Source organism: Spinacia oleracea, chromosome 1 (genome assembly GCF_020520425.1).
Source record: "Spinacia oleracea cultivar Varoflay chromosome 1, BTI_SOV_V1, whole genome shotgun sequence".
NCBI lineage: Eukaryota > Viridiplantae > Streptophyta > Magnoliopsida > Caryophyllales > Amaranthaceae > Spinacia > Spinacia oleracea.
The window spans coordinates 121,683,164-121,709,910 of NC_079487.1; the positions used below are offsets into that span (position 1 = coordinate 121,683,164).

The 26,747-nt window shown below is 31.8% G+C and overlaps 1 protein-coding gene across 1 annotated transcript; it reads right to left on the reverse strand.

The window, feature by feature from the left end:
- Nucleotides 1-11,216: 11,216 nt before the first annotated feature.
- On the reverse strand, nucleotides 11,217-13,571 carry LOC110789234 (transcription factor RAX2). Its single transcript, XM_021993880.2, has 3 exons — nucleotides 13,212-13,571; nucleotides 12,587-12,716; nucleotides 11,217-12,098 (listed from the first exon to the last, which is right to left on the reverse strand). The coding sequence occupies exons 1-3, from the start codon at nucleotides 13,345-13,347 to the stop codon at nucleotides 11,456-11,458; spliced, it is 909 nt and encodes a 302-aa protein (XP_021849572.1). The 5' UTR covers nucleotides 13,348-13,571; the 3' UTR covers nucleotides 11,217-11,455.
- Nucleotides 13,572-26,747: the final 13,176 nt, after the last annotated feature.

The window sequence follows — 26,747 nt, forward strand, 5'->3', positions numbered from 1 at the left end:
GACTTATTTGTGGACAATGGTTAAAATAGAAGTGCAAGTTGAATAGTTGATTGATAATCAATGAGTGAAACTTTGTCAATGCATGAGTAATATAAAACACGATTTTTATAATGAAAATGTATATAATTTTTATGTGGGACAAAGGGAAAACAGTTGAAATAAAAACTAAAAAAATACAAGTAAATTTTAATTAATTAATCTCTTTGCTGTTTGTATTAGAGCATTATTAGTACTCATGTATTAAATTAACATATCCATTGACTTGAAACACTTGGCAAAATATATTAATGCAATTATAAATTCCCACTAGTTAAATTCTTGCAATAATTAACATAATTTCTCCCAACAATTATAAAATAAATGATGTGCAAAAAGAGACATGAAAGAAGTCGTTATTTTCCAATTGCAATACGGAGGGTTGTTTTTCATTTTTTTTTTGTTTCCCCTACATAGAATAGAGTACTAAGAAAAACAAGTACTACGTACTATGTATTAAAAAAATAAGCACTAAAAAAAAACAAAAATTAAAAAACATAATAAATAAGAAACTAATTTGGCTCCAAAGAATACAAAGTTGAGCTAACACCATTCTCCATCGCCGATTCAACATGTAAACGGGGTGAAAGTTTGGTAGCAAAAAACAGAACACCGAATCAAACCAGACTGAATAAGAAATTCGGTTTGGTTTTTTTTTCTATTCGGTTCGGTTTGGATTGAGATTTTTTTAAAAATTGGTTTTATGGTTTGTATTGGACTGAAAATTCTGAAACCGAATAAATCGAACTAAAACCGAATAAATTGAACTTGGCTAAAAAGTATAATAAGGGACAGAAAATTGGCTAAAACATGTACGAAGTATAATATAAACCCAAAAACATACCCAAATGAAAGACCTATAAAAATTCGGTTTTATGGTTTGAATTGGACTGAAAATTGAAAATTCAATTTGGTCTGATTTGGACTAAAAGGTTATTTGGTTTGAATTCGGTTTCAAAAAATGAAAACCGAATTAGTTTGGTTTTGATTCGGTTTGGACCTTAATCCAAACCGAAAACCGAACTTTCACCCATACATGTAAATGTGCTTGATGGACATACAATATTGTTGTTCAATGTCTAAGAAATATAAGGCTATGGTCAACAAACACAAACATTTTTTTTTTTTTTTTTAGCAACAAACGAATATTAATTGGATCAATACTTCAATAGTACTAGTAACGTATAATTGTCTAGTAGCTAGCGTAAATAACATCACTTTGAGAAACAAGACAATTCATGGGCGGCTTCTAATAACACGTCTTTTTTTTTTTTTCATGTGTTTAGGCCCCCAACTTCTTATATGAGACTGTCCTCACCATCAACTGATGGTGAGACCAGTTCACACTTGCGAATTTAGGTATGTTATTTCTATAGTTTAGACATGTTACTTTTTTTTTTATAATTTTAGAGGAGGTATTTTTTTTAGTTTAGGTATGTTACTTCTATAGTTTATACATGTTACTTTTTTTTATACGGAGTAGTTTTAGGGAAGATACCTTCTTAGTTTAGGTATGTTATTTCTATAGTTTAGACATGTTACTTTTTTTTATATATAATTTTAGAGGAAATACTTTTTTTAGTTTAGGTATGTTACTTCTATAGATTATACATGTTACTTTTTTTATACGGAGTAGTTTTCGGAGAGATACCTTCTTAGTTTAAGTATGTTACCTCTATAGTTTAGACATGTTACTTTTTTTTTTAATAATTTTAGAGGAGGTATTTTTTTTAGTTTAGGTATGTTACTTCTATAGTTTAGACATGTTACTTTTTTTTATATAATTTTAGATGAGTTACTTTTTTAGTTTAAGTATGTTACTTCTATAGTTTAGACATGTTACTTTTTCTTATACGGAATAGTTATAGGGGAGGTACATTTTTAGTTTAGGTATGTTACTTATATAGTTTAGACATGTTACTTTTTTTTATATATATAATTTTAGAGGAGGTACTTTTTTAGTTTAAGTATGTTACTTCTATAGTTTAGATCTGTTACTTTTTTTATATATATAATTTTAGAGGAGGTACTTTTTTAGTTTAAGTATGTTACTTCTATAGTTTAGATCTGTTACTTTTTTTATAGTTTTAGGGGAGGTACGCTATTGGTTTCGCGCTCGTCACACCATCAAGTTGATGGTGTGACTGGTCTCACAGGAGACGCGCTAGTTGAAGCCTCGGTCTCGGCCTCCGGGATGTTTATTAGTAAACCAAGTCAAACTTGTCCATACCGATTATTCAAGCTCATATCGTACATGAAACTAAATATTTAATCTTCTAAATTTAATTTGATTGACATAAACTCTATTAATTATATAAAATAATGTTTGAGGCGGTGTCACTTTGAGTATTCTAATGGTATTAGAATTTAATAATTCTTAATATTGTGCAATTAGAGATATAAATGATAATATACATTAGCAAATGTAATAGCAAATGGAACATCATTGTGGAATGGAAGAGTCGAAGTGAGACGATTATACGAAGTAGAAGAGAATCCGTTTAAAAGCTAGATATTACCAAATCACCAAATATTAAAGCTACTGGGGGAATCAATAAAAATGGCAAGAGTTAATTAACCAATTAAGTATGCTTATTATGCCTACTTTTTTAAATTCCAAGCACTAATTGCTTGTACAGAAAATTAATATTCCCTCGCTCCCTAATTGTTTTTCCTATCGACAAAATGTGATTTATTAAAGATTTGAGCAAAATTTTGTAAAGAAATGGGAGAAATGTTGTCTTTTTAACCTTTATGATTGTATCCAAGTGGGAGAAATAGTGAGTACCTGTTATTATATATACTTCGTATATAAGAAAAGGGACAATCTTTAAAGAACGAAATAAAATATACAAAATGACAAACAAATAGGGACAGAGGGAGTATCAAATACTCCTTCCGTCCCGGAATACACGCACCGGTTTGACGTTTTACACTATTCACATAATTCACTTTGACCCTATTTTATTTCTAGTATATGAAAATAAAAGTTAGCATATAATACATTGTTGGTTTCATCTTAACATATATTTTCAAAATATTAATATTTCATAAGTTTTTATAATATATAGTTAAAGATATTGATGGTCAAAATTGTGCATTGGCAAGCGTGTTGACTCGAACCGGTGCGAGTATTCTGGGACAGAGTGAGTAATTAAAACTCAATACCCCGTAAATTACCTTATTGATCAAAACAGGCCCGGTGGTGGCCCTGTGCATCCTGGTCAACAGCACAGGGCCACCAAAAAATAAAGGGCCCATTTCGAAAAGCCCAACCACCTATTAAAAAAAAAAATGAAAATGCGTGTTAATCTCGGCGAAACAGACGTTCAAACTCCAGAAATTCAATTCAAGTTCTAGGAATTCGGAAATCACGGCATTGGAAATCAATCACCTCACCAACTTCCCAAATTTAGTTTTCCTACTTTTCTTACTCAAGATTCAATCTCCATAACTCTATTCAATCACCATGATTCATCTCCCCTAATTTAATTTTCTTTCCTATTCCAAATGCTCAATTCCAAAATATTATTTTCAAATTTCAACTGAAATTTCACATCAGATTATCAATTTGACCGAAAAAACAAAGATTTTACTATCAATGGAACCGATTTTTTCGCAACAAACGGCTAAATTTTTCAAACAAATCATCAATTTCATATTTTCATTCCAAGAAAATAATTATCAGATTGGGATTTGGGGATTGAGGGATTTGTTGAAGTCTTGAAGATGATGAACAAGATTCACAGAGGCAAAGGTATTTTCTTCTTAATTTCGTTATTTTACCATGGAATTTCCGATTTCTTTATTTTACAATTGAATTTTCGATTTATTTATTTTTCAATTAAATTTGCGAAAATTTAACAATTCCTTATTTTAATTCGTTATTTTCGATTTATTTCCGTTCAGAATTTCGTTCTTAATTTCGTTAATTTCGATTTATTTTCTTTAAATATTTCGGTATTTTCGTTCAGAATTTCGTTCTTAATTTCGTTAATTTCCATTTATTTTCGTTAAAAATTTCGGTTTTTTCTTTCTTAATTCGTTATTTTCGTTCAAAATTTCAGTATTTTCGTTCTTAATTCGTTATTTTCGTTCTTGATTCGTTATTTTCGTTCAAAATTTCGTTATTTTCCATTTATTTTCGTTCAAATTTCGTTATTTTCTTTCTTGATTCGTTATTTTAATTCGTTCAATCGTTCTTAATTTCGTTATTTTACAATTGATTATTTTTGGTTAATTTCAATTTTTGGATGGTACTGTTAATTACAAACTTTAATTCATTACTGACTTTTTTTTCTTCTTTTGTTTTGAAGCTAAAGATTAGGAGAAGCTAATAAGGCTGTGGTTTTTATTTTGGAAATTATTGTTCAAAGGACTAAAAATTAGGGCCCCATTTTTTAGATTTGGACAAGATTAGAACAGGGCCTCCGAAAAGTTTAAGACGGCCCTGGATCAAAATTGAATCTAATGACCAATAGCTCGAATGTTATCCGTACCGATTACACCAAATTGAACAAGTAGTAAGACTTTTAAAAAGTGATAATGCATGCATGTGTGTTGAATTAATGAATTATGGATAAGTCGTGCATGTAGCTACTATACTCTAGCTTGGTTAAGCCGTGTTATATAATAACCTAAGGTTTCTCGATAATTGAATAATATAGCTCGTGGTTTTATTGTTGTCTTATCTACATTTGACTTTAGAAAACACACATAATTACTATACTTAGAAATTCAACATCTTCGATATAATCAAAGGACCTTGTCGTTTGCCTAATTAAGTTAATGTTCATGTAAAGATCTTCCATTCCAAAGCCAAAGCCTTAGCCTTATTGATTGTACGTGTCTCTTACGCGAAAGTAGTATTTTTTTTTTAGGTTGACTACGGCTTTTATTTCACACATCGGTTTAATCATACATTAATCAAAAGGGGTTTTAACTCGACTAATTGAAATGAGAAGAATATAAAATTTTTGTAGAGTGCATTTTTAGTTCATTTTCAATTATATTTTCAATTTTCTTTTTCTGTAATTAATGTTATTTTGGGAAAAAACAGGTTAACCATCCTTTCATATGATGAGGAAGAGGGAATGATCAAAAGACAAAAATCATAACGACATATTAAGAAAATAGTTTCCTTTTGCTGCCAAAAAATATGTCGCTTGATTGATTGGTTTCTCGATAACAACGAATTGAATGACCGATAAATCCAAATAAGATAAATCTCGATTAACATCTTCAACGATCCCACTAATCACACACGAGACCTGCTAAATCCGCTTCAGGTTGTGCATGTTTAGTTGAGTCATTCGCCAAGACCAATACCTACCAACCAAAACGCCACGTTCACCAATAGTAATTGATGTATCAACTTTCATTTGTTCTATACTTCTATTATATACTGCGCATCAAAAGTCAGATAGTCCTTATAGTCGTATTGTCTCAACGACTCATAATTAAGAACATATTTAGACCATTCCAATATTATTCTTCTCTACCCTCAAACTTATAATCAGGATATATACAATGCTAAAACTAACCACAAATTAAAACTCGTACTATCACTACTTGTTAAATACGGGTCTGGGCCACGCCCGTCACAAAAAGAGAGAGTCCATGTAACAAGTCCATAGGAGGTTCCACCTTAAAACCATATGGCAATAAGGGGAGTAGCCCCTTGGCCTTATTAAGTGTTTAACTCTCTTCTCTTTTATCAATGTGGGACTCTCACACGTGATGTTTCATGGGTCAGATCTTAACACTACTACTGGTCTATTACGGAGTACGAAGTACTAGCTAATTTAGTGCTCTATGTAGGTGTGATCATTTTTTCCGGAACTGTTTAATTAAAATTGTATATGCGGCTAACTTATAAACCTTTATACCATATAATTATAGCAAATGAATTCAATTTACTATAAGCAAAAAGCATACTAATCGTTATGAGAATTGAGATCGAATTCAAACCTTGAAATTTTGCTCCAAAATTGGCAATTTATTCTAAATTTAGCATTCACCGTCGCAGGGTATTTTATATTTTTCCATGATAGTCTTTTGAAAGATCGTGTCCACCTTTCTCAAAATATGGCATTATAGTCTTTTTCAACTTAGGTGACTTAATTTATGAACGAATATTCATTTGCCTGTAATGACAATAGCAACCAGTCGAAAAGACTTATGATGTGTTTTGCTTTATTATCCTAATTTTACTATATGCATGCATCAAGGCACCAACCTATGCGGCTGCTATCTTTTAATTTATACGGGGTATGACTTATTTCGATCATCTCTTTGAAATTAGTTGTTACGTTACTAATTCAAAATGCACTTTCAGTATAACTCCTCAATTGATCGATCCGTACTAATGTTCTTTACCCTTCCTACTATGATGAGGCACGATTATATTTAAGGCTTTAATTTATTCTTTTCACTTTATTATTATTGTTTATTAAATTAAACTAAAAAATCCAAATCAGGTCAGACAAGAAAAAAAAAAGGACGATGATAAAGGTCGCAAGTTGCGACAACATTTAATTGTCGCAATTTTACGTGTCGCAGTTTAATTGGTACATATAAGCGCCACGTAGGCTACGCGTCATCATAATATTTTTACTATTAATTCAATATTTCTACTACGAAAATATGTAAATAAGGTAGCCGATATAAAAAAGGGAAAAAATTAGAATATTAAGATTTTCCTACCTTTTTTTATAACATGTATAATAAAAAATATAAGTTAAATATTTTAATTTCCAATTTAAATCATGACACATAAACCTGCCATGTCATCATTGTGACACGGCTTAAAGGTCGCATGTTGCGACCTTTATCATTTTCGAAAAAAAAAACACTCACAAAAAAATATTCCAGTCTTTACAAAAACTAGAAAAATCACACCATATCAGGTGATCTTTATTACCTAGTCTATGGTGAAAATTTGACTAACACATATTAAGGGCCACACATATTTCAAGGAGCAACAAAAAAAAATGGTACAGAAAATCAGGGTAGCTAAGTAGCAACAACAAAAACAAACTCGTACAACCAAATTATACTACTCCCACATATTTCCATTTTAACCTATGTACATTGTACTATTGCCTATGGCAAATCTGTTTGTGCAGTCTGCAATCCACATTTCATTGTTCCTCAATTAAAATCCAATTAGTCAATTGTGTCTTCATTATTTTTTCACCATAAATAAATAATTTTTTGAAATTCTGTTTTTTTTTTTTTTTGACATACTATATATTTAAGTTTGGGGGGACAAAGGAAGTACTCATTCTTTATTTTTGACCAAGTTAGGTTTGTCTATTTCCTGAAAGAAAAAGTTAGGTTTTTATTTTTTTTACCAAAAAACATTGTAAGGGGTTATTCGTTTGTGGAGCGATATCCTTCAACATTGCATAAAAATCCAATAATTCTCAAAATACGTTACTTTCTAAGTTAATTCCCACCATATCATCCACTTCAGCAAGGGAGAAAGAGAAGTAATTTTTTTTCCGGTTCAGCGTTGAACCGCCATCTCAAACGGCGGTTTTGTTTTAAAGAAAACCGCCACCCCAGATGGCGGTTCAATGGTATAAACCGCTATCTGAGATAGCGGTTTGCTTTAAAACATATCCGCTATAGCAGATGGCGATTTACTTTAAAACATAACGGGGGTATTGTAAATTTTTGTTTTGGTAAGTTTTTATTTTGGAAGCTCAATGTAAGTTTTGTAAGTTTTGATTTTGGGAATATCTAAACCGCTATCTAAGATATACCTGAGATAGCGGTTTAGTGATGCTTTGTTAAAAAAAAAAGACCGATTTTAATACTGACGTGGACGGTATGATGGGAATTAAATTAGAAAGTGGCGCATTTTGGGAATTTGACGTTATTTAAGTAATATTGAAGGAAATAGCTCTATTTTGTGGTGAGATTAATATTGATTTTTTCTTTTTGGGTGATTACATTGAATCGTCCACTCAAGTTAATAAAATGCAATGCCTTTCTAGTTGGATTTAGGAAAGAAAATACTACGTACAACTACATACTCAATAGTAATTAATTACGTAGTAGTATATTAAAGTGTGTTTTATTCACCCGATTTCAATTATTTAACTTATTACAAGGTATTTAAACTTAATTAAACTTATCTGACCTTATTACCTGTTTTAGACTTCTTGTTTCCAATAGTTTCTATTTACAGAGTCAATTATACTTAATTAAAGTTTGAAAATGATTAAGAATGTAAACCCATGCGAATGATGCAATTAAGGCGCAAAACATTTATTTAGAAAAAAAAGTGGTTGAGTTATTGGTACGTACTTTGAACAAAAATTAACCCGTAGTAAAAAATAAAAAAGAAAAGAAAAATAGTAGTACAGCATGTATCTTGAATCCTAATTAGCTAAATTCCAAATAAAACCACTCTACGTCAAAGTTGTTCCCACCAAGCTCCATTGAACTTTGACCATATCAAACTCAATTTTAATTAATTTACGGTTGAAATTTTTTTACATAATATTTTTTAATAATAAAAACAAGAAAATTCAAAGTTTTAATGCCTTGCTCCAAAAAACTTCCCTGGATTTGTCAATTTGTCATGCTAGTATTAATTTTTTTTCCTCCGGTGGTCCATTTAGAATCAAACTTTTGGACATTTGGTAATCTTACTAATGTCAAAAAGTGGAAAAAAAGAGTATCATATTTAAAATTTTAAATGCAGTTAGTTTTCAACTTCACACACAAATATTAAAATGTCGATAAAGTACGAGAAAATTATCATAAAGAGTACAAATTCAGAGTACGTAATTTTGTAAATCACTAATTGTACGTGTACTCTTAAGTACTTTTACCCATAGATGTGAATAAATTTCTCGAGATTAAGATAGGATCAAATTCGATGAATTCATTGGTGTTCTAAACAGATTCTAAAGCTTGTTTGCTAAAAGAGGTACGTTTAAACATGCATACACGTCAAAGCCACTGTTATAACGGATGCAAAGAAAGATTAAATAATGTAATTAAAGAACGTAAAGATTTAATGTGGTTCACTAACAATATGTTAGATACGTCCACAGGCAGAGGGGAGGAAAGTTTTATTGATCTTGAGGAGTACAGATTACAGAATACGACTAGGTTATGACCTAAAGATCGAGTTTATATAGTACTCTCTAGACAGATGCGGAAAAGCCTAGAAAATATGCCCAAAACAGATAACCCTAGTCCAGAATAACAGATACCGTAAAGTTCGGGGACGTTGCCCCCGAATGAGATCCCTGTGCTGGGGCGTTGCAGTAAGGGGCTTGACCGATTCAAGGCATTATCTAACAGGCACTTAATAGCAACTCCAATGGTAAGCTACAAGGTGTTGTAGCTAAATTTGTCATATTAGATTTTTAGCTACAATTAATCTAAGCTACAAATTTTCACACCGGTGTGCTACAGTAACTTGTAGCTCCCTACAATATTTAATTTAAACAATTTATTTATTTGAACATCTCTTTTTTTTACCTACCTGCCGAAAATAGCTACAAAGTTTTAACATCTGTTTATGTCATTGTTGTACCAATGGTGGGCTACATGCTCACATGTTTTATTTTTATTTTTATGAGCATGTCCATTTTCTAATTATTGGAGTTGCTCTTAGATTTGTTCATGATGTTGGCTAATGAGGAATTCGTTTATTTTCATTTTACAAGATTATTTAGAATTGTTTGTTCTAAAGTTTTATGGTGTTTTTATAAATTAAAAAATTTGAAAGCTATTACCAATACACCATACACAAACTCTACAAAGTATGTTATCATATACATAGTTTTTTAACGTCCTTAGATATTTCAACTCTTGATAATTAACACTAAAAGATTGTTAAAGCTAAGTAATAAAAATACTAGCACACAATAATACTAGAAATCGAAATGTCAAGTTATAAAATCATATAGCCACAAAGGCATAGAATCCGTACTCGGCAATCATACTTATATGCATGAGTACTTTAACTTGTACTACGTACTATGGTAATTAAGTGAGAGCAAAGAGATAGTTTTAGATTTTATATTCAACTACTCGATTTGCTATAATAAGTCATACACATTTCTAAAGTTAAAAACGTTAATCAGAATTTGTCAACACAAAAAAAGGTAACTAAAAAGTAAAAACATAATCATAATTGTCATTGTTCCACCAACCTGCTAACAAAAAAGTAATCGTAAACCACATATTATTAAGTCTTGATAAATCCTCTGTATATACGAGAGTACGTGAGAGCGGATTTCGGAATCAAGTTGACATGATTAAATATATTAATGAAAAATAGATGCATGCAAGAAGCATGTTGTGGAAGAAGCAATAAAAAAGCAATTGACCATGATAGTCTCATGCATGACTCCCACTCTAAGTGTAATGTACTATACTCATGGCTGATCGATTTAAGCACCAAAAAAGCAGCTTTTGGGAACCCTATTATTCGTCTCTTTAATTTCAGGAACATATATATTTATTTGATCCTCTTTTCTTTTTCTTTGAATTGGCTTTTCCTTTAACATCCATGCACATTTCGTGACATTTGACCATTTTCATCAAATAACTGACATGCTGATGTCACTCCCCTCTTTCACTTGAACAATACAAACCCCAACTCCCTCTAAGTGGACCCAGCTGCATTTTCTGACAACATTTTCATCAACCAAAATATAAATAAAACATTTACAAATATGGATAAAGTCAGAAAATAAAAGTTGGAAATCACATTTTTGTCTTGCTACAAAGGTTTTTTTTTCTTTTCTTTTTTTTTTTTTTTTTTTTTTGTTGTTTTTGAACTTTATTATGTTAATCATAATTGATTACTAGTGTTGGAAATGGGTATATATTCAAGTGTACGATTCAACTAAGACTTTTTCCTATTCACCGTATTATATTAGATTAGATCAGAAAAATTAGACCAAATTAGAAAAATTAAACCAGATTAGAAAAAGAAAATATACTTAATTACATAAAACGTTCAGACCAAATAAAAGTTAGAAAAATCAGACCAGATCATATAAAGAGAACAAGGCCTAAGTTGTGAAAAATTCCATGATTTTTGCTTAAATTAAAATACAGCATTAATTTTCCAACCCATATTCGAGTGCCAAGAATCTTATACGAATACTTGAGTTAAATGAAAAACCAACTAACATAGAACTAGATAATTAATAACATAAACTCTTCTTTGGGTTAATTATATTACTTCAATCAGATTCACATTACATTGTCCCCTTCTATGAACAACCAAGTGAGGGGATTACTACAACAATACTATACTACTAGTAGTAATTAATTAATTAATTAATCAACAATAATTTAAACAAGCAATAACTTAATTAAGATGCCTAATTCATCACTCTCTCTTTTTTTGTCTAAGTCAGAATAATAATAATAATCATCATCAATTAGCCACACTTTGACCAAGTCCTTGAGGCTTAATATCTTCTTGATCACCATACCCACAATTCGGACTATTCATCATCACTTCTTGCATCAACCCGAACCCTAACTCCGCGAAAAACGGGTCATCCTCCAAACTCGACCCGTACACTGCAGACGACGACCCCGATACACTAGAAGCTTCCTCTGGAGGGCCCACACTCTCGGGAACCGGTGTGTGGAGCATGTACCGGGCGTCGGGTGATGAGTAAGTCGGGGTAGGAACCGGGTTATACGGGTGACCCATATTCGAAAGTGTGGTGTAGTTAGGCAACAATGACATAGGAGAAGTAGGTGTACTACATTGTGCCAACAATGTTGAAAAGCTTGGGATTGGAACATAGAATTGATTATAAAGATTTTGATTAAGATTATGATTATGATCATGATTAAAGCTATGATTTGGAGTTGAAGAAGAGGAAGAAGGTTGGTAAATGTTGGGATTATGAATGAAAGGGGCTTCAATTTTAGGGACATTAAATTTGTTAATATTGTTGTTGTTGTTGTTGTTTGCACCAAAGAGCTTCTTCTTGAGCTTAGTGTTCCAATGATTCTTCACATCATTATCTGTCCTTCCTGGTAGATTGGCAGCTATCACTGACCACCTACCCAAAATCAAATCATTTAACCCATCATTATTAACCAATCAAACAACCAATCAAACAATTCAGTACTCTGAATAGTCCACACGCCGAAGGTGGTGGGAAACTCCTCGTGGTAGAACAAAAAAAAATCCAGTATTCTAACCGCCGTTCGAAACTAATAGTCATGTCGATAGTCTAATTTAAACCAGTAATGTGACAGCTAAACCCGGATAAGGTGAGTAAAAACAGACTAAGAATGATAAGACAAAAACTTTGATCACAAAAGATTTTATGAGTATAATTAAAACTTGATATTCCCACAAGTGGTGTCACTCATGTAAGAAAACAACAGCTAGAGTGTCAAAAATGATTCAATTAAACAAAACCAAAGAGAAAAAAACAGAATTGGGGTTAAATTATTCAAGTTGATAGTACTATTTAGTCAATATAAAAACTCAATTAGACAATAATAATTAAGTATTTTAAAAAGGAGGAGAAAATGAACTTGCCTGCTTCCCATTTTATAGAAGAGAGAGATGATGGTGTTATCTTCTTCTTCAGTGAAGGCTCCATGTTTTATGTCTGGCCTTAGATAATTTAACCACCTTAATCTGCAGCTCTTCCCACACCTCTTTAGACCTTCCAATTTGTACAAAAATATTTAAAATTAATTAGTTTAATTTATCATCATACTAAAATTATTTACTTGATCAATTACATATATTAGTTTAATCTAATCTGTTTTACCAAATAAATGCTCAAATTAAAAATACGTGCATGGGTATGAAATTTATGCTAAAAAGAAGGCTAAAAAGTATTAAAATTTTGTGAGCATGCAAATGGGTATTCATCAACTTCATCAAAGAAAACAATTTTTAATATATTTCACATTGGTTGATAAAAAATATTTGATGGGTGTATGAAATTTTTCAAAAAGAAAAGTCAGAAAATAATTTGCCAAAAATACTAGTAAAATTTCAAATGGGTAAACAAAAACAAAAAATCGAAAGCAATTACTGGATATAGAAACTTTATAAAATGAAATGAAACAGTATCTTTTCCCAAACTTTTTCTACAAAAAAAATTAAAAGAATGTGGATTTGTATGGAAGAAGGAAAAAACAGAGGAAATTACCAGCTCGTTGAGGAAGAGAAATCCAGTTGCCACCAGTGCCATTTTTGTGAAGGTAATTCTTCAAAGTTGCATCTTCTTCAGGTGACCATGGTCCTCTTTTCACATTTGCTTTATCACAACAAGGTGCTCTTCCCATTTCCCAACAATTATGAAAACAGAGTAATATATTAAAAAAAAAACAGAGGATTGTAAGATTCAGATAAAACTCGGAAATTTGAAAAGAAAAAGTGTGAACTTTGGAGAGAGAAAGGGTGAATTTAAGAGAGAGAAAGTGAAAGAGTGCACCACCAATTATGCTTGGAAGCTAAGGCAAAAAGAGGGAGAAAGGGAAGGAGGAGGTAATTGGTAAGGTTTGGGGGTTTGTTTGGATTTGGTTTTATATAAATGTAACAGTGACCCTTGACTTCAGTATGACTTTGGTTTTTATTTTTTATTTTATTTTTATGAAAACAAAATTAAAGAATTATTAGGGTCATTGTTGTATTATTGGTGTTTGTTTTGTTATTTTGTTTATTCTTTTTTTCCTCTTTGTAAGGAGTAACCTAGTCAAACTATTGTAATTTTGTAACACATGTATTTTTTTGGGAACTTTTCTTGCTATCATGAAAGCCCACAAAAGGAAGGAAGGAGGATATGGGGGTTTGTGGCCTTGGGGAATAGAGAAGGGGTTGATTTATTATTACACCCCAACACGAGTATAACTTGTCGATAAAATAAAAATTCGTGTCTGATTTTCAGACGATGATAAAATTGGCTAGAAAAAACATTAGCGTTTAGTAATATGCTCCGTGTAATAAACCTTTTGACAACATTTGGAACATATTTTGGTTTATATACTCCGTAATACTTTGTAGAATTGTCCTTTGTCTTCTAACTATTATTATCTCATTACTTCACTTAATTTTCCATCAAAGGGGAAGCTAAGTAATTAACCCTCTCTAAAACAAATCTTGTTTGTTAGGATGGGTAAATAATTTAGACAAGTAGAGTTTGTTATGTGCTCATCTCACCATGACATACATACGTTTTAGGACAAGAGGAGGTGTTACCTTCTTTCGGTTTTTAGATGTAATCTCTGTTGTTCCTATGTTTTGGTTGATGACACACACATATTGCAAACTTCCTGATTATGGTTGCTAATGACTTTGGACAGGTAAATGCCCAAGTTTCTATTAGGATAGGAACTTGAATCAGATGGTGAAGTTCCTGATGTACACTTGGGACAGTCACTAGAGTTCCAGAGCTGGAAGTTGTATCTGTTCCAGTTTGAAGTCACAAGAGGAGCAACACAGTTACATATCAAGAGTTCCGAATACTCACAAGAACTATTACAGACTCATGGCCACGAGTTCCTATTTAAACATAAGAGGAACTCATTAATGTTCCTGAGCTGGAACAAGTGAAGCTTCAGAGTTGAATGCCTCACCAAAGGAAAGACATATATGTCTAGGTAGTTTATCTTGCTTAGATTATATGTAATATATTAATATGTTAAGTAGTATATAAGGAACTAGAGGAACTTGGATTACTCGTGTGTTTTTGTCAAAATATCAAGCAACACAGTTTTAAGGAAAATACTTTAAATAAAATATCTTTTCATGTTTAATAAAAATAAGATTTTCATCACATTCTGTTAATTAAATAAAAACAGTTTTTATCTTCCTAAAACTTCTCCTAAATATTTTGACAAAATAAATAAACATTTTTTTAGAAAACAACAGTGATTGACATAGTCTTAAACACGTCCAGCAGTTGAGGAAGTTGTGTGGGAAGTGGTCTCCCCTTGTTCCTCAAGTCTAGGGACGTGACAATCAAAGTGTCAGTTGTTGGCAGTTGAGTTTTTGAAGGAAACAAACCCTAAGAACAAAACTCTATATAAGGCCAAGAAGTTTTCTGGAAAAAATACACAAACACTCTAAGAGTTCTTGCTTTCCTAAAAACGTGTCAAAGATTTTCTAAAAAACAGTTTGTGTCCTAGTTAATCCAAAGTTCCTAAGTGCCCTATATCCACAGTAAAGCATCATTAATATCTAGAGTTATCCAAACACGAATTGTATTTTGTATTAGTGAGGATAGAGTTATCTTGTTTAGACTTAGAGTTTAAGTCTGAGAGAGAGAAGTAAAAGAGTTGTAATCAGAGTAGATTACTGTGAGGAACACAAGTTTGAGAGGAACTTGTGTTTAAGAGATTATTGTAATCGAGGTATTACTATAATAAAAGGAATTCTCTTCTTGATTAGTGTCAAGAAGTTTTCACAATTATTGTTATTGTCTTTTCTATTCTCAGTTCCTTGATTGTTTCTAAGTTCCGCAAGAAACTTTACCAAAGTTCCAATTACAATTCACCCCCCCTCTTGTGCGTGTTCCTACTAGAATAACAATCTCTTTATAATTGAGTTGTTGTAAAGCAGAAAAATCACTCATACTGATACATGTTTCTTTTCTCGTAACATTTCATTTTTTTGTTTGCAAAATGGACGTCAACTACGAGGAAGGAACTACATGCATGGGTGTTATGTTATGTCTCTAGTGTCGTGACTATAGAACATTTTCTGCCGGATAATCCTCAAGGGACACAAGAATACTAAATCTTGATACTTTTAAGTACTTCGTATAGCTTATTACCACAGTTAATTTTTATTTCATTTTATATTAACATTACGGTTCTATTCTGTTCGACTTATTTTGCTTATTTCAGACAAATTAATTTCAGATACATTCAGTTAAGTTCAGATAATATAAGTTCAGGAAAAAAAAAGTTCTTTTTAGACATTTTTACATACAAATAAGTTTATTTCAGTCAAAATAAATTTTTTTCAGATAAAATAAGCTCAGATAAATTCAGTTAAGTTCAGATAAATTCAGATAATATAAGTTCATACAAAATAAGTCGAATAAGTCAAAACAAGCTGAACACAGAGCCAAAATCAGGGTGCTTACACTCCATATTATGAGTATTGTATGGCCCAACCCATTTTAATAAATTTACAATAGTTTCAAATAAAGTAAAATTTGACGATGATAAGTCAAAATAAGTGAAACCCGATAATAGGAAACATGCCTCTCTTTTTTATTAAGGATTTTTTGTGATTTACCGCCTATAAAAAATCCAAATGTGTGTTTTACCACCTAAAAATCTCAAACTTTTATTTTACCACCTAAAAAAGTTAAAAATATTCGTTTTACCACCTTTTAATAGTAAAGTTAACGAAATCGTTATTGAACCCACTTCAACGGTTAGTATAGCATATCCCTTATAAAATTCCACAATGTTTTAAGCATGTTGTATAATATAAGTTTGTGATTTGATTAATTTGGAGATTTGAAGTGCAAAAATGGGTGGTGAGAATTTAAGAACAATAAATAAGAAGGTGAAAAATTGAATGAGAAAGAGTAAAAAAGATAATCACATAATTTGGGTAAAGAGAAGCTTAATTTGTGGGCTTCACGAACATTGTCGTTAACTTTGCCGTTAACTTACCGTTAAAGGTGGTAAAATGAATTTTTATTTACTCCTTCCGTCCCGGAATAATTGACTTGTTTTCCTTATCGGGTCGTCCCTTAATACTTGACCTGTTTCTAAAAATGGAAATATTCTAACAATATTATATTATTTCTCACTCCACCCCTATTAACCCACCTACCCCCTACTCCATACAAAAAATAATTAAAATTTCAACCCCTACTCTCCCCCAACCCCACCCATTTACACATTTTCCACTAACTACATTAAAATAATACCCCACTATCAACTACTATCTATTAAATTAAATAAGTCAATTCAAGTCCCTTAAACTTTGTGCCGGTCAAACCGGGTCGAGTATTCCGGGACGGAGGGAGTATATTTTTAGGTGGTAATCTAAAAGTTTGAAAATTTTAGGTGGTAAAATACAAATTCAGATTTTTTTTAAAGTGGTAAAATACAAAATTTCCTTTTATTAATGATTTAATTTATTCATAAGTACTTATACAGTCATACTCAACAGTGCTACAGTATTTGATAAATTGATAGCGCAACCCAGAAAATAGGAATACGTGGAATTCTGGTAAGCGGCTCACCAAATTTGTAACGGTCCATTTTATTGTGTAGGACAGTAGGAGCCTAATTAACCCGTAATTAGGGATGGCAACGGGTAGGATCTGGACCGGATCCTCTAGGATCCAGATCCGTTTTTTAGGCGAGGATCCAAATCCTACCCGGATCCGCTGGGTAATTAAATTGAGGATCCAGATCCAGATCCGATGGATCCTACGGATCCGGGTCCAAAACGGATCCTAACTTATTTTTTCATCAAACGACCCTAATTTTCATTTTAACCTTAAAACATAGTTTAATAACTTCAATAACAACGCTATTTGTCCATACAAGCATTCACTAAAATTAAATTTTACAAATCAAACATAAATAATATTAAAAGTTCAACAAAGTTCAATAATGCTACAATTCTTAAGTCTTTATTTTTATATCTTAATTTTTTTATTTATAAAAACGGGTAAACGGATCCGGATCCGGGTAATGACTTAGGACCCGATCCGGATCCGTTTTTAAAACCAAGGATCCAGATCCTACCCGGATCCGTCGGGTCCAAAAACGGATCTGGATCCACGGATCCGGATCGGGTCCATTACCCACTGCCATCCCTACCCGTAATTCTATATTCGTGCTACTTCAATTATTATAACCAAACCAATATTTTGCAACTTATTATTGCAAACATTTTTCTCCTCGCACAAAATTGAAAACAAAAATAAGGGGGGGTTGTGTGTGTGTTGAACTTTTACAATTGAGAGGGTGAAATACTGTATGATTTCTCATATTCTTGTTATATACAGTAGAAGAACTTAGTTTATACTCCGTAGTACGGAGTATATATTTTGCAAACAACAGGACTTGCACGTATTCAGTGTATAGTGATACTTTTTATCCAACTTTTTTTTTTCACTTTTAACATGTTTTGATTAACTTTTTATATTATAAAATAATTTTTATGAATAAACTTTTAAAGAGTTACATGATTACATTTACCCATTAAGAGTGATTTTGAAATGACGGTTTTTATTTAAAATTAAAAAAATATTCACTAAAAAATAAACAAACATTACTTATATATATTGGGGTAGATTTTGAGTATTTTAAGATACATGTGAATCCACCTCATTATATTTATTATACATCTGATGTAAATAAGAATTTGTGTTTTACAAATTATAAGGAAAATCACCCTTTAGGTCTTCTAAAACACGATATGTCATAGGTCATCTCAATCCAACTAAAATATTGAGAATTCAATCCTCACTCGGGGCACTTTAAGAGAGGGTTCCCCTTACCATTTGGTGGTTGTTTCAAGTCCATAAAATATAATCCAAGATTGATTTTGTATTGTTAACTCACATTTAGTTCTTTCTTAACTCACATCATAGCATGTAATTTATTCTTAACGCAATTAACTTATCATCTTTTGAAGTCAACTAGCTTAATTAATTAAAGTTATATATATGCGATCACATATCAAAAGATGTTAAAAATCCACGTGATTTTTCACACAAAGAAAACCTTATACCACGTACGTACTCCGTATTAGTTTAGTTGGCTACGTCTCCATCAATTACCATCATAATTACAAAAGAAATTAAACAAACATAACTTGTATCATTGTATGTAATCAAATTCTTGTCGTGTGCATGGTCATTCTAAACTTTAATATCACCAAATTAATAATGACGTATTAAGATAGTCGTCAATTAAAAAGTAGCTAGCCAATCAAAGTGGGAAGATGTTTTTCAATTTGATGAACATGCAACTTGGTTGTTTGACAAAGAATATTACACGCACTAATTTGTGACCCAAAGGACGATCGACCTTGTTTTTGTGATTAGCAACCTTAATTTATTACTTCTAGTTAACATTAATTAGTATTGGAATAACACCCCTTCCCCATATAAACAATACTCCATCCATTTCTTTTTATCATTTCCGTTTTGACTGTGGTATTTGCCGATCACATTTTTTAATATTAATATCTTTAATTTCGCATTAATAAGTTGTATAAAAGTTTCATACTCTTAAATCACTTATTAAGATAAACTAAACAAGACTACACAGGTCCATCTATGGTTTTTACTTATATACTGGAAATGACATATGCAGGGGGAGCGTTTGATCCACTTATAAGTCTAATGGAGATTTCATACTAAAATCAATTGGCAATTGTAGGAGTCCCTCTTTAACCTTATAAGTTGGTACTTTCACTCGTCTTTCTCCAATCTATGACAACTCATATGTGGGTAACATTGAGTTTCAACATAGTCCATTAGGGACTAGATAGTCATAAAAAGATCTAGTTCGTAGAGTGGTCTCGTATACTAGTGAAATCACTACGTATTACTAGCTCTCTGTCTCTTATGGTTTGCTTTACAGCCAAAATGTACATTATTAAGTACTCCGTATTTGATGTAAATTTGTACATGGGTTGATAAAGTGGGTGCATAAAAAGATTATCCAAAAAAAAAATTGGATGCATAAAAAGAGAGATAAAATCAGAAATTTAACATTTAAGATATCTAAAAATGACATTTCCGATAGGAATAGCACTATTATATAAGGGAACTCCTAAGGTAATTAATGTAAATGACCTTTTGACATCCCTTATAGAATAGTCTGAAATGCCCTTAATAATAACAAATTACATGGACAAATTAGACATAATTGACAGCTTAAAATTACTATTGACAAAACAATCATAATAAAATTTGAAAAGTCCCTTATTAATCACTCCATGATTTACCTCCAAAATTCAATCATCTTTTCATCATTTAACTAGTGTGCAGCCCGGGCGATGTCCCGGTTGCTACTTTGAATAATTAAAATTCGAATTTTTTTTTCAACTCAATATTAGACTAAAATACATGTAGACCATAAAAGTGAAAAGATTCATTAAGTTCATCAATTACACATGTACATTACCTCTATAATGCCAAGTAATTTTCTTAATGTTTTAATTGTTTAATTCATGGTTTTTCTAATATTTTAATTATTATCTTTATTCCAATATAGTCCATAAGAAATAAGAGGTAACATAGAAATTTAGTTGTTTTAGACTTCATGTTAACATGTATTTATAAATTAACGTGCATTGATCAACAACAATTAGAGGTTGGTTAAGATGGTAATGAGAGTTATTCTCCAAATTTGAGGTCTTGTGTTCAAACCTTATTGTATTGATTTTTAATTGTCAACAACATCCCATAACCTTGGTGGTGAATGACGTGGCGTAAACAGGAGAGTTCAACGTGGCACATAAACATTTTTCACAACGCCTTTTAATATATTAGTATAGATTTTTGATTGATTTCTATTTATTTTCGCACGCAATACGTGCTGTTAAATTTCAAAGAAATACGAAAAGGTCCTTTGACATGGTATGAGTTGGTCACACGTGCATATAAGACTAGTAGGCCAATGAATAAGTCTACGGAATTAATTGTCTGTTGCCTGTATGAGTTTATTATGAGAATCAATTAGTAAATCTACGAAATCAATAGCATGTTGGTTAAGTGGTGAACTGGTGATTGGGGATAAACTTGGTATGGAAGACCTCGTGTTTGATTCCCCGCAACAACAATTCAGAAAGGATTGGAACTTATCCACTCAAAACTCACCCCGAATCCGAATTAACCCTAAGGATAAACCGGGTGGTAACACCAAAAAAAAGTTAGTAAATATACGGAAAATATCTCTTTCACCTAGGCTTACTGATAGACGCGCTTCAAGATTTTATGTGGTCTAGGTCTGGTCATCTTTATAATATTATGCAAATTGACGTTCATTTGTCAATTGAGTATAAACAAAAGTTTTCAAATAGCAACCTATTACAATAATGAAAAGACGGGTTAAAAGATTTCAACAATGGTTATATATTGTGTGTGTTATCCTCAAAACAATTTACATGCAATAAGATTGACATAAACATTACAAATAACCTTTTTAAGTTGAATATGTTTTAGACAGTGAGAGAGCGAGTTTTGTACATTTGAACTGCAACTTGTATACATAGTACGAAGTAGTATATACTTATATAGTAACCAACATAAGTTGGTGGAGTTGGTGGGGAACTCACCTTGTGACTTGGAGGTCACAAGTTCAAGCCCCATCAACTGCAAAAATGCTTGGGAGTGGCTCAAGCGATGACCTGTGGAGCTGGGCTGGTTAACCTGTGCTAGGTGTGCTGGTTCAGTATAAAAAACACGTCTTTAGTACTTCCTCCGTCCCTTAATACACGGAGGGAGTAATCACAACTCAATAGTCTTCTCTTAGTGCATACGGAGTAACGTATTGAGTAACGTATTGCACTAATGATAATCAACAATTCAACAAGCATGAATAATCATAGACTTCTTCTGTTTTTAATCAAATTTATTTTGACAAACTAGTTATACTTGTGTATTTCCCCCCTTTGAAAGTTTTTCCCTAAGGGAACCAAATTCTAAAATTAGCTTTTCTTCCTGTTTTTATGTTTGTACATTTATAGTTTAAATATTATAATATTATCTCAACTTTAGCCCACATTAGCAAAATAATACCATCACAAAGTCAAGATGCTGTGAGAAGCCACTTCCATTGAAGGAGTTGAGTAACAAAGTGGCTTCACATTATTGAATGTTTGCCCTCCTTTTTTCTTTTTTCTTAATAATAATAATAGTAAGTATCATCAAATAGTTATAAAGAAAATAGGTGTCGTATAAGATTAATCATCATATATATGCTAAATCAAGTATATATAATATCAATTTTAGTTATCAAAGTATAAGCACAAAAGATTTGGGTATATTGGATTTCTATTACAATTAGGATGTAGAGTTAGCTCGATTGGATAAGGTTTTCGGAAAATGGGTACTTAGATTTTGTATGAAACCAGATTGTAGAGCAAACGTGGGTAAGTTTGGAAATGTATGACGTAAATAGGGTTTATATATCGTGAAAAAATTAACTATTTATACACTGATTACTTAAGGCACATGATGTGACTTACCTTCTCTGCAATGTTTGAGTGGCCGAGCAGTGGAGGCCATAGGAACATGGATTTTCCTTTTGGAAATGAAATTGATGAATTCGTTTGACAAATCTATTTAGTGTAAGAATGGTAAGATATTTGGTGTTCTTTACAAGTGGCACGACTATGTTTCAAATCTTGTGGGGTGGGTAACAAAAACAAATAATGGTAACGAATTGCTTAGATCTTGACAAATGTTCTCTTCTCTCACATTTTTTAGAATATAAGATGAAATGTCTTATCGGGCTGGAATTCTCTTTCCCTCATATTAAGATACTTACTAATTATGGAATTTTTCGTATATTTAAAGAGGTAATTATCAATTATTTTTATGAGGGTACAGAGTTTGAAGTAGGTGTTAGAGGAGTCTTAGAGACATAGAAGATACAATCATATGGGCAAAGTTGTATTTTCATGTAAGGTCCATTTTTATAAGCAAACTTTTTAGAAACAATAGGATTATAGGAAAGGTCAAAGTGGGCTCTTTTTTGGGGGTTTTCTATCTTAATATAAAGGTAAATGGGCTTATTCAGAGAAGAAAATAATACTCCGTAATTAAGTGGGCTAGTATTTGCAACTTGCGAGAAAGGTTAAAAGAGGAAAAGGAACTCCTCACATCAAGAAATTGGCCCAATGTACTTAATGGGTACATTGGGCTTCCATCTGACTTATGTTAAACTAAAGTATTAACTATTAAGGCCAGTGACTCACCTACATTTATCATTTTATGTACAATTCTCGAATCGGGTCTATGGTTAAGTTTTTTTTTTGGTTAGCATCTGGTTTACCTTTAAGGCTAATCCGGATTCGAGGCGAATTCTGGATCGATAGGTTCCAGTCCCCTCCCAATTTTTGTTGCGGAGGATTGAACACGGGGTCCTTCCTACCAAGTTCAACCTCAATCACCACTGAACCAACAAACAATTGGTCTATGATTAAGTCATAGATTACAGATCTAATTAGTTCAGTTAATATCATATGGAGTCATATTTTACGCGATGGTTATTTTTATTCTTTTATTTTTTTTTAGAGATCATCACGCGGGGTCATTTTGTCTATAATGTTTGAATATGTAAAAAAAAAAGAGAAAAAGAAAAAAAGAAAAAAAGATCACTTTAGTTTTTGTTAATTGCGGTCCGGTCGAGCCAGTTTATAACCTCTTAGTCTCTTACTGTTATGATTATGGTGGCGAGTGGGCTTTACTAGTTCTGGACATCCCAATATTTACTTTGTCATTCCCCCTCTTTGTGTACTTCAAATGTTTTCTATCGTTTCCCGTTTCTCATTACTTAATTAAGGATTTCATAATGACTTGCCTAATTTATACTTCTATCTATACTAATATTTTAAAACACAATGATTTTCTTACCACGTGTCATCTTCTTAATTTTATATATATATATTTTTTTAATTGTTTTATTTACCGTTTAATTTAATTTAATTTAATTTATTTTTTAAATCTTACATGACTCTCCGTATACTGTTAATTAATTTTATTTCATATAAATATCATCCTAAATTATTAATTCATCAATGGTGGAATAATTAATTAGTTCACTTCCCTTTAACTTTTATATATCATACACATTATGTAGATTTAATAAAATATATAACCCGTGTATTGCACGGGCTAAAAACTAGTTCGTATTCTAAAACTCAAAATATAATGATTCAGTTAAAATAATATCAACTAATATCTAACACTTGTATTTTACTTTTTCGGTATACGGACATCGTGTTTTTTTCCGAAGTAGCAAGGGAGAATTAAGTTAATTGGTTTAACATGTAGTAATCGACAAATTTTTACGTGTAGATCTATAAAGCATCAAAGATATGACTAAGGGAATGTTCTATTCGCCTAATTTTCACTTATTTTTTATGAACTTTTCTGAACTTATTACTCCGTAGAACTTATCAAAACTTAGGTATAAAACTTTGTACTTGATCAATCCTTAATTTTCCTTAATTTACCTGAACTTATCTGTTATTTTTCCTGAAATAAATGAAAATGAGGTAAATATAACAGACTCAACCTGTTAATGTATAATACGTATATGATATTGCTTAGGTTCATGGATAAAAAGTTATTTTACACAGTTTCTCTATAGATGAACAAGTTTCTTGAGATTAATAAAAGCAGAGTGTTATGGGCAAATACAATGAACTGAATAGTGGAGTTAGGACCAGAAGATAAACTGCAATTTCGAAATAATATTAATTTGTCGGAAAATTTACTGATGCATGCATTTTGAGTTGTTGATGCATGCATCTTATCAACCAAAATTAAAGTAGGTATGTCGAATGTTAAAGGTGGGCTACTTTATTAATTTTTGTCTATTCGATCTGAGGAAGTATTTTCGGATATCAGATATGTGTGGGCAAATGCATATCATAGCAAAAGACAAAATAAGAAAAATGACAAAAAAGAAATTAAATGGTACTTTTTTAAACAAAAATGGTACTTTTTTTAACTGAATGGTACTTTTTTTTACAGAATGGTACTTTTTTAACATAAATGGTACTTCCTTTTTTGTCTTTTAGCTATTTGTCTTTTAGCTGATATGTGTGTTGCCACACATATCTGATATCCGAAAAAACAACCTCATTCGATCTCGACTCATTTGTTATTTTACCGTCGCACGTAGTTTGAGCTGGCAAGTGTAGCAACCCATCCCTACGACCATGATACAACGCAACATAATAAAGATGGTGTTAGGAATAGTATGAGATAACAATTTAGACAAAGTACATACAATATAAATAACGTGGTAAATCCACGTCCCAACTTATATTATTAATCAAAATCGTTATTAACAATACAATCAATCAACCTCACAAGTGTTTCTTTCAAACTATGCTCAAACATATCATTCATAATGGTATATAAATCCCTATTTATATACCCCAACTTCCTAACCCTAGTCCTAGTATTAGGAAATACAACATTACTAGAATATTACAACTTAGGAGAAAGCAATATACTGACAAATCTATCCCTAAAATACAACTCGTAAAATAGGAATACAATTACATAATATATCTCCTAAATAAATATCTAATAATATATCATAACTAAAACTCATTGACATATTAGATTTAATATTAACAGATGCGATCTGAAGTTAATGAGAGAAATCAAAACTTCACAAGGATACATATCACTTCCAACCCTATCAAATTATGCAAACTTGTATCATAATATACTGACGTAATTTACTAATTGTCCTACATTTACACGTTTTCGAAATTGACACGAATATGCCGGCCAATTTAGTTGTTTTTCCAGCTCGATCTGCTCGTACTACGTCTTAAGCTAGAGAAAAATGATTTTTCCACTTCAAAAGTTGATTTTTGGATTCCTATTGCGAAAGTACAGTTATATGTGTTCTACTCATTTGGAGAATTGACAAAATAAAACTAAAAAGAGTCAAAACCAATTACCTAAGCTAGCTTAGCAAGGGTGAGTTTATCCCTTAAATTCGATGTTGAATTATGTTGAGAGTTTGATTACATACAAGTTCAACATGATTCCATTTTAAAACAAATTGGTAATTTTAAAAAGTAATTAACTTTTACGCCGTATTACATGAAGTATATTGGTCATCCTTCATTTCTATTTTTTAATGTGAGATAATTGTAACAAACACGGTGTTAGCTATAAAATTAGAACAACTTATCTGGATATTGCGTAAATACGAACTGAACAATTTGTCGCGTCGTGGCCGAACCACTGCTCTAAAAGACAATTTCGCGCTACCTCCGATGCAATAGGACACTTGCGATTGCCCTAGAGGTTTAACACGACACCAAGGTTTGTGTGCACTCACAAGCCTCGGTTGGAGACCAGAATTGAGAGAACAGTTTTGGTGTTGTATTTCTGAAGAACGGAAGTGTGGAATATATTTGTGAACTGTAACGGCCATAAAAGGCCTAGTAGTGGGAAAACGGGAAGTAGTGGGCAGTTACAACATTTAGTGGTTGATTAATTTTTCTAACCGTTAGAATCAATCAAAATCACTTATGACCTAAAAGAATAACCCGTCCCACAAAACCCACCCCACGCCCACGAAGCGCATTCACCAAGGCTCGAGCCCGACCCGGTCGGCCGGCGCGCACGTGTGTGTTGCACTGTTGTGGTTCATCCACGCCACTCTCATTCTTTCTTAAACAAGAGCTTTACTCAAATCTCTAAATATAAACAATAAATAAAGTTGGTAATTTTTCATTTTGAAACTTTTCACATTTTCACTTTTTCCCCTCATTTTCCTTACACTCTCACCGAGAACTTCCAACACACGTCGCATAGGAAATTAGGAATATAGGAGAGTCGGAGATCGATAATTGATACTCCGTATAACGAAACAGCCTTATGTTTGGAATGTTCCCTCGTCCGTTCAGTCGAGCAAAATAGGCCTAAGTTACAATATTAGGAGCAAAAATAATCATAAATTATTGTGGGGTCTTTCACTCAGTTTTGAGCCTTCAA

What these genes read in the sequence shown, in the direction of transcription:
- LOC110789234 (XM_021993880.2), bottom strand. Translation starts at nt 13,347, where the DNA reads ATGGGAAGAGCACCTTGTTGTGATAAAGCAAATGTGAAAAGAGGACCA. An exon ending in TTCTCTTCCTCAACGAGCTG is followed by an intron (nt 12,717 to 13,211) that starts GTAATTTCCTCT and finishes ACAAATTGGAAG; the next exon opens with GTCTAAAGAGGTGTGGGAAG. An exon ending in TTCTATAAAATGGGAAGCAG is followed by an intron (nt 12,099 to 12,586) that starts GCAAGTTCATTT and finishes GATTTTGGGTAG; the next exon opens with GTGGTCAGTGATAGCTGCCA.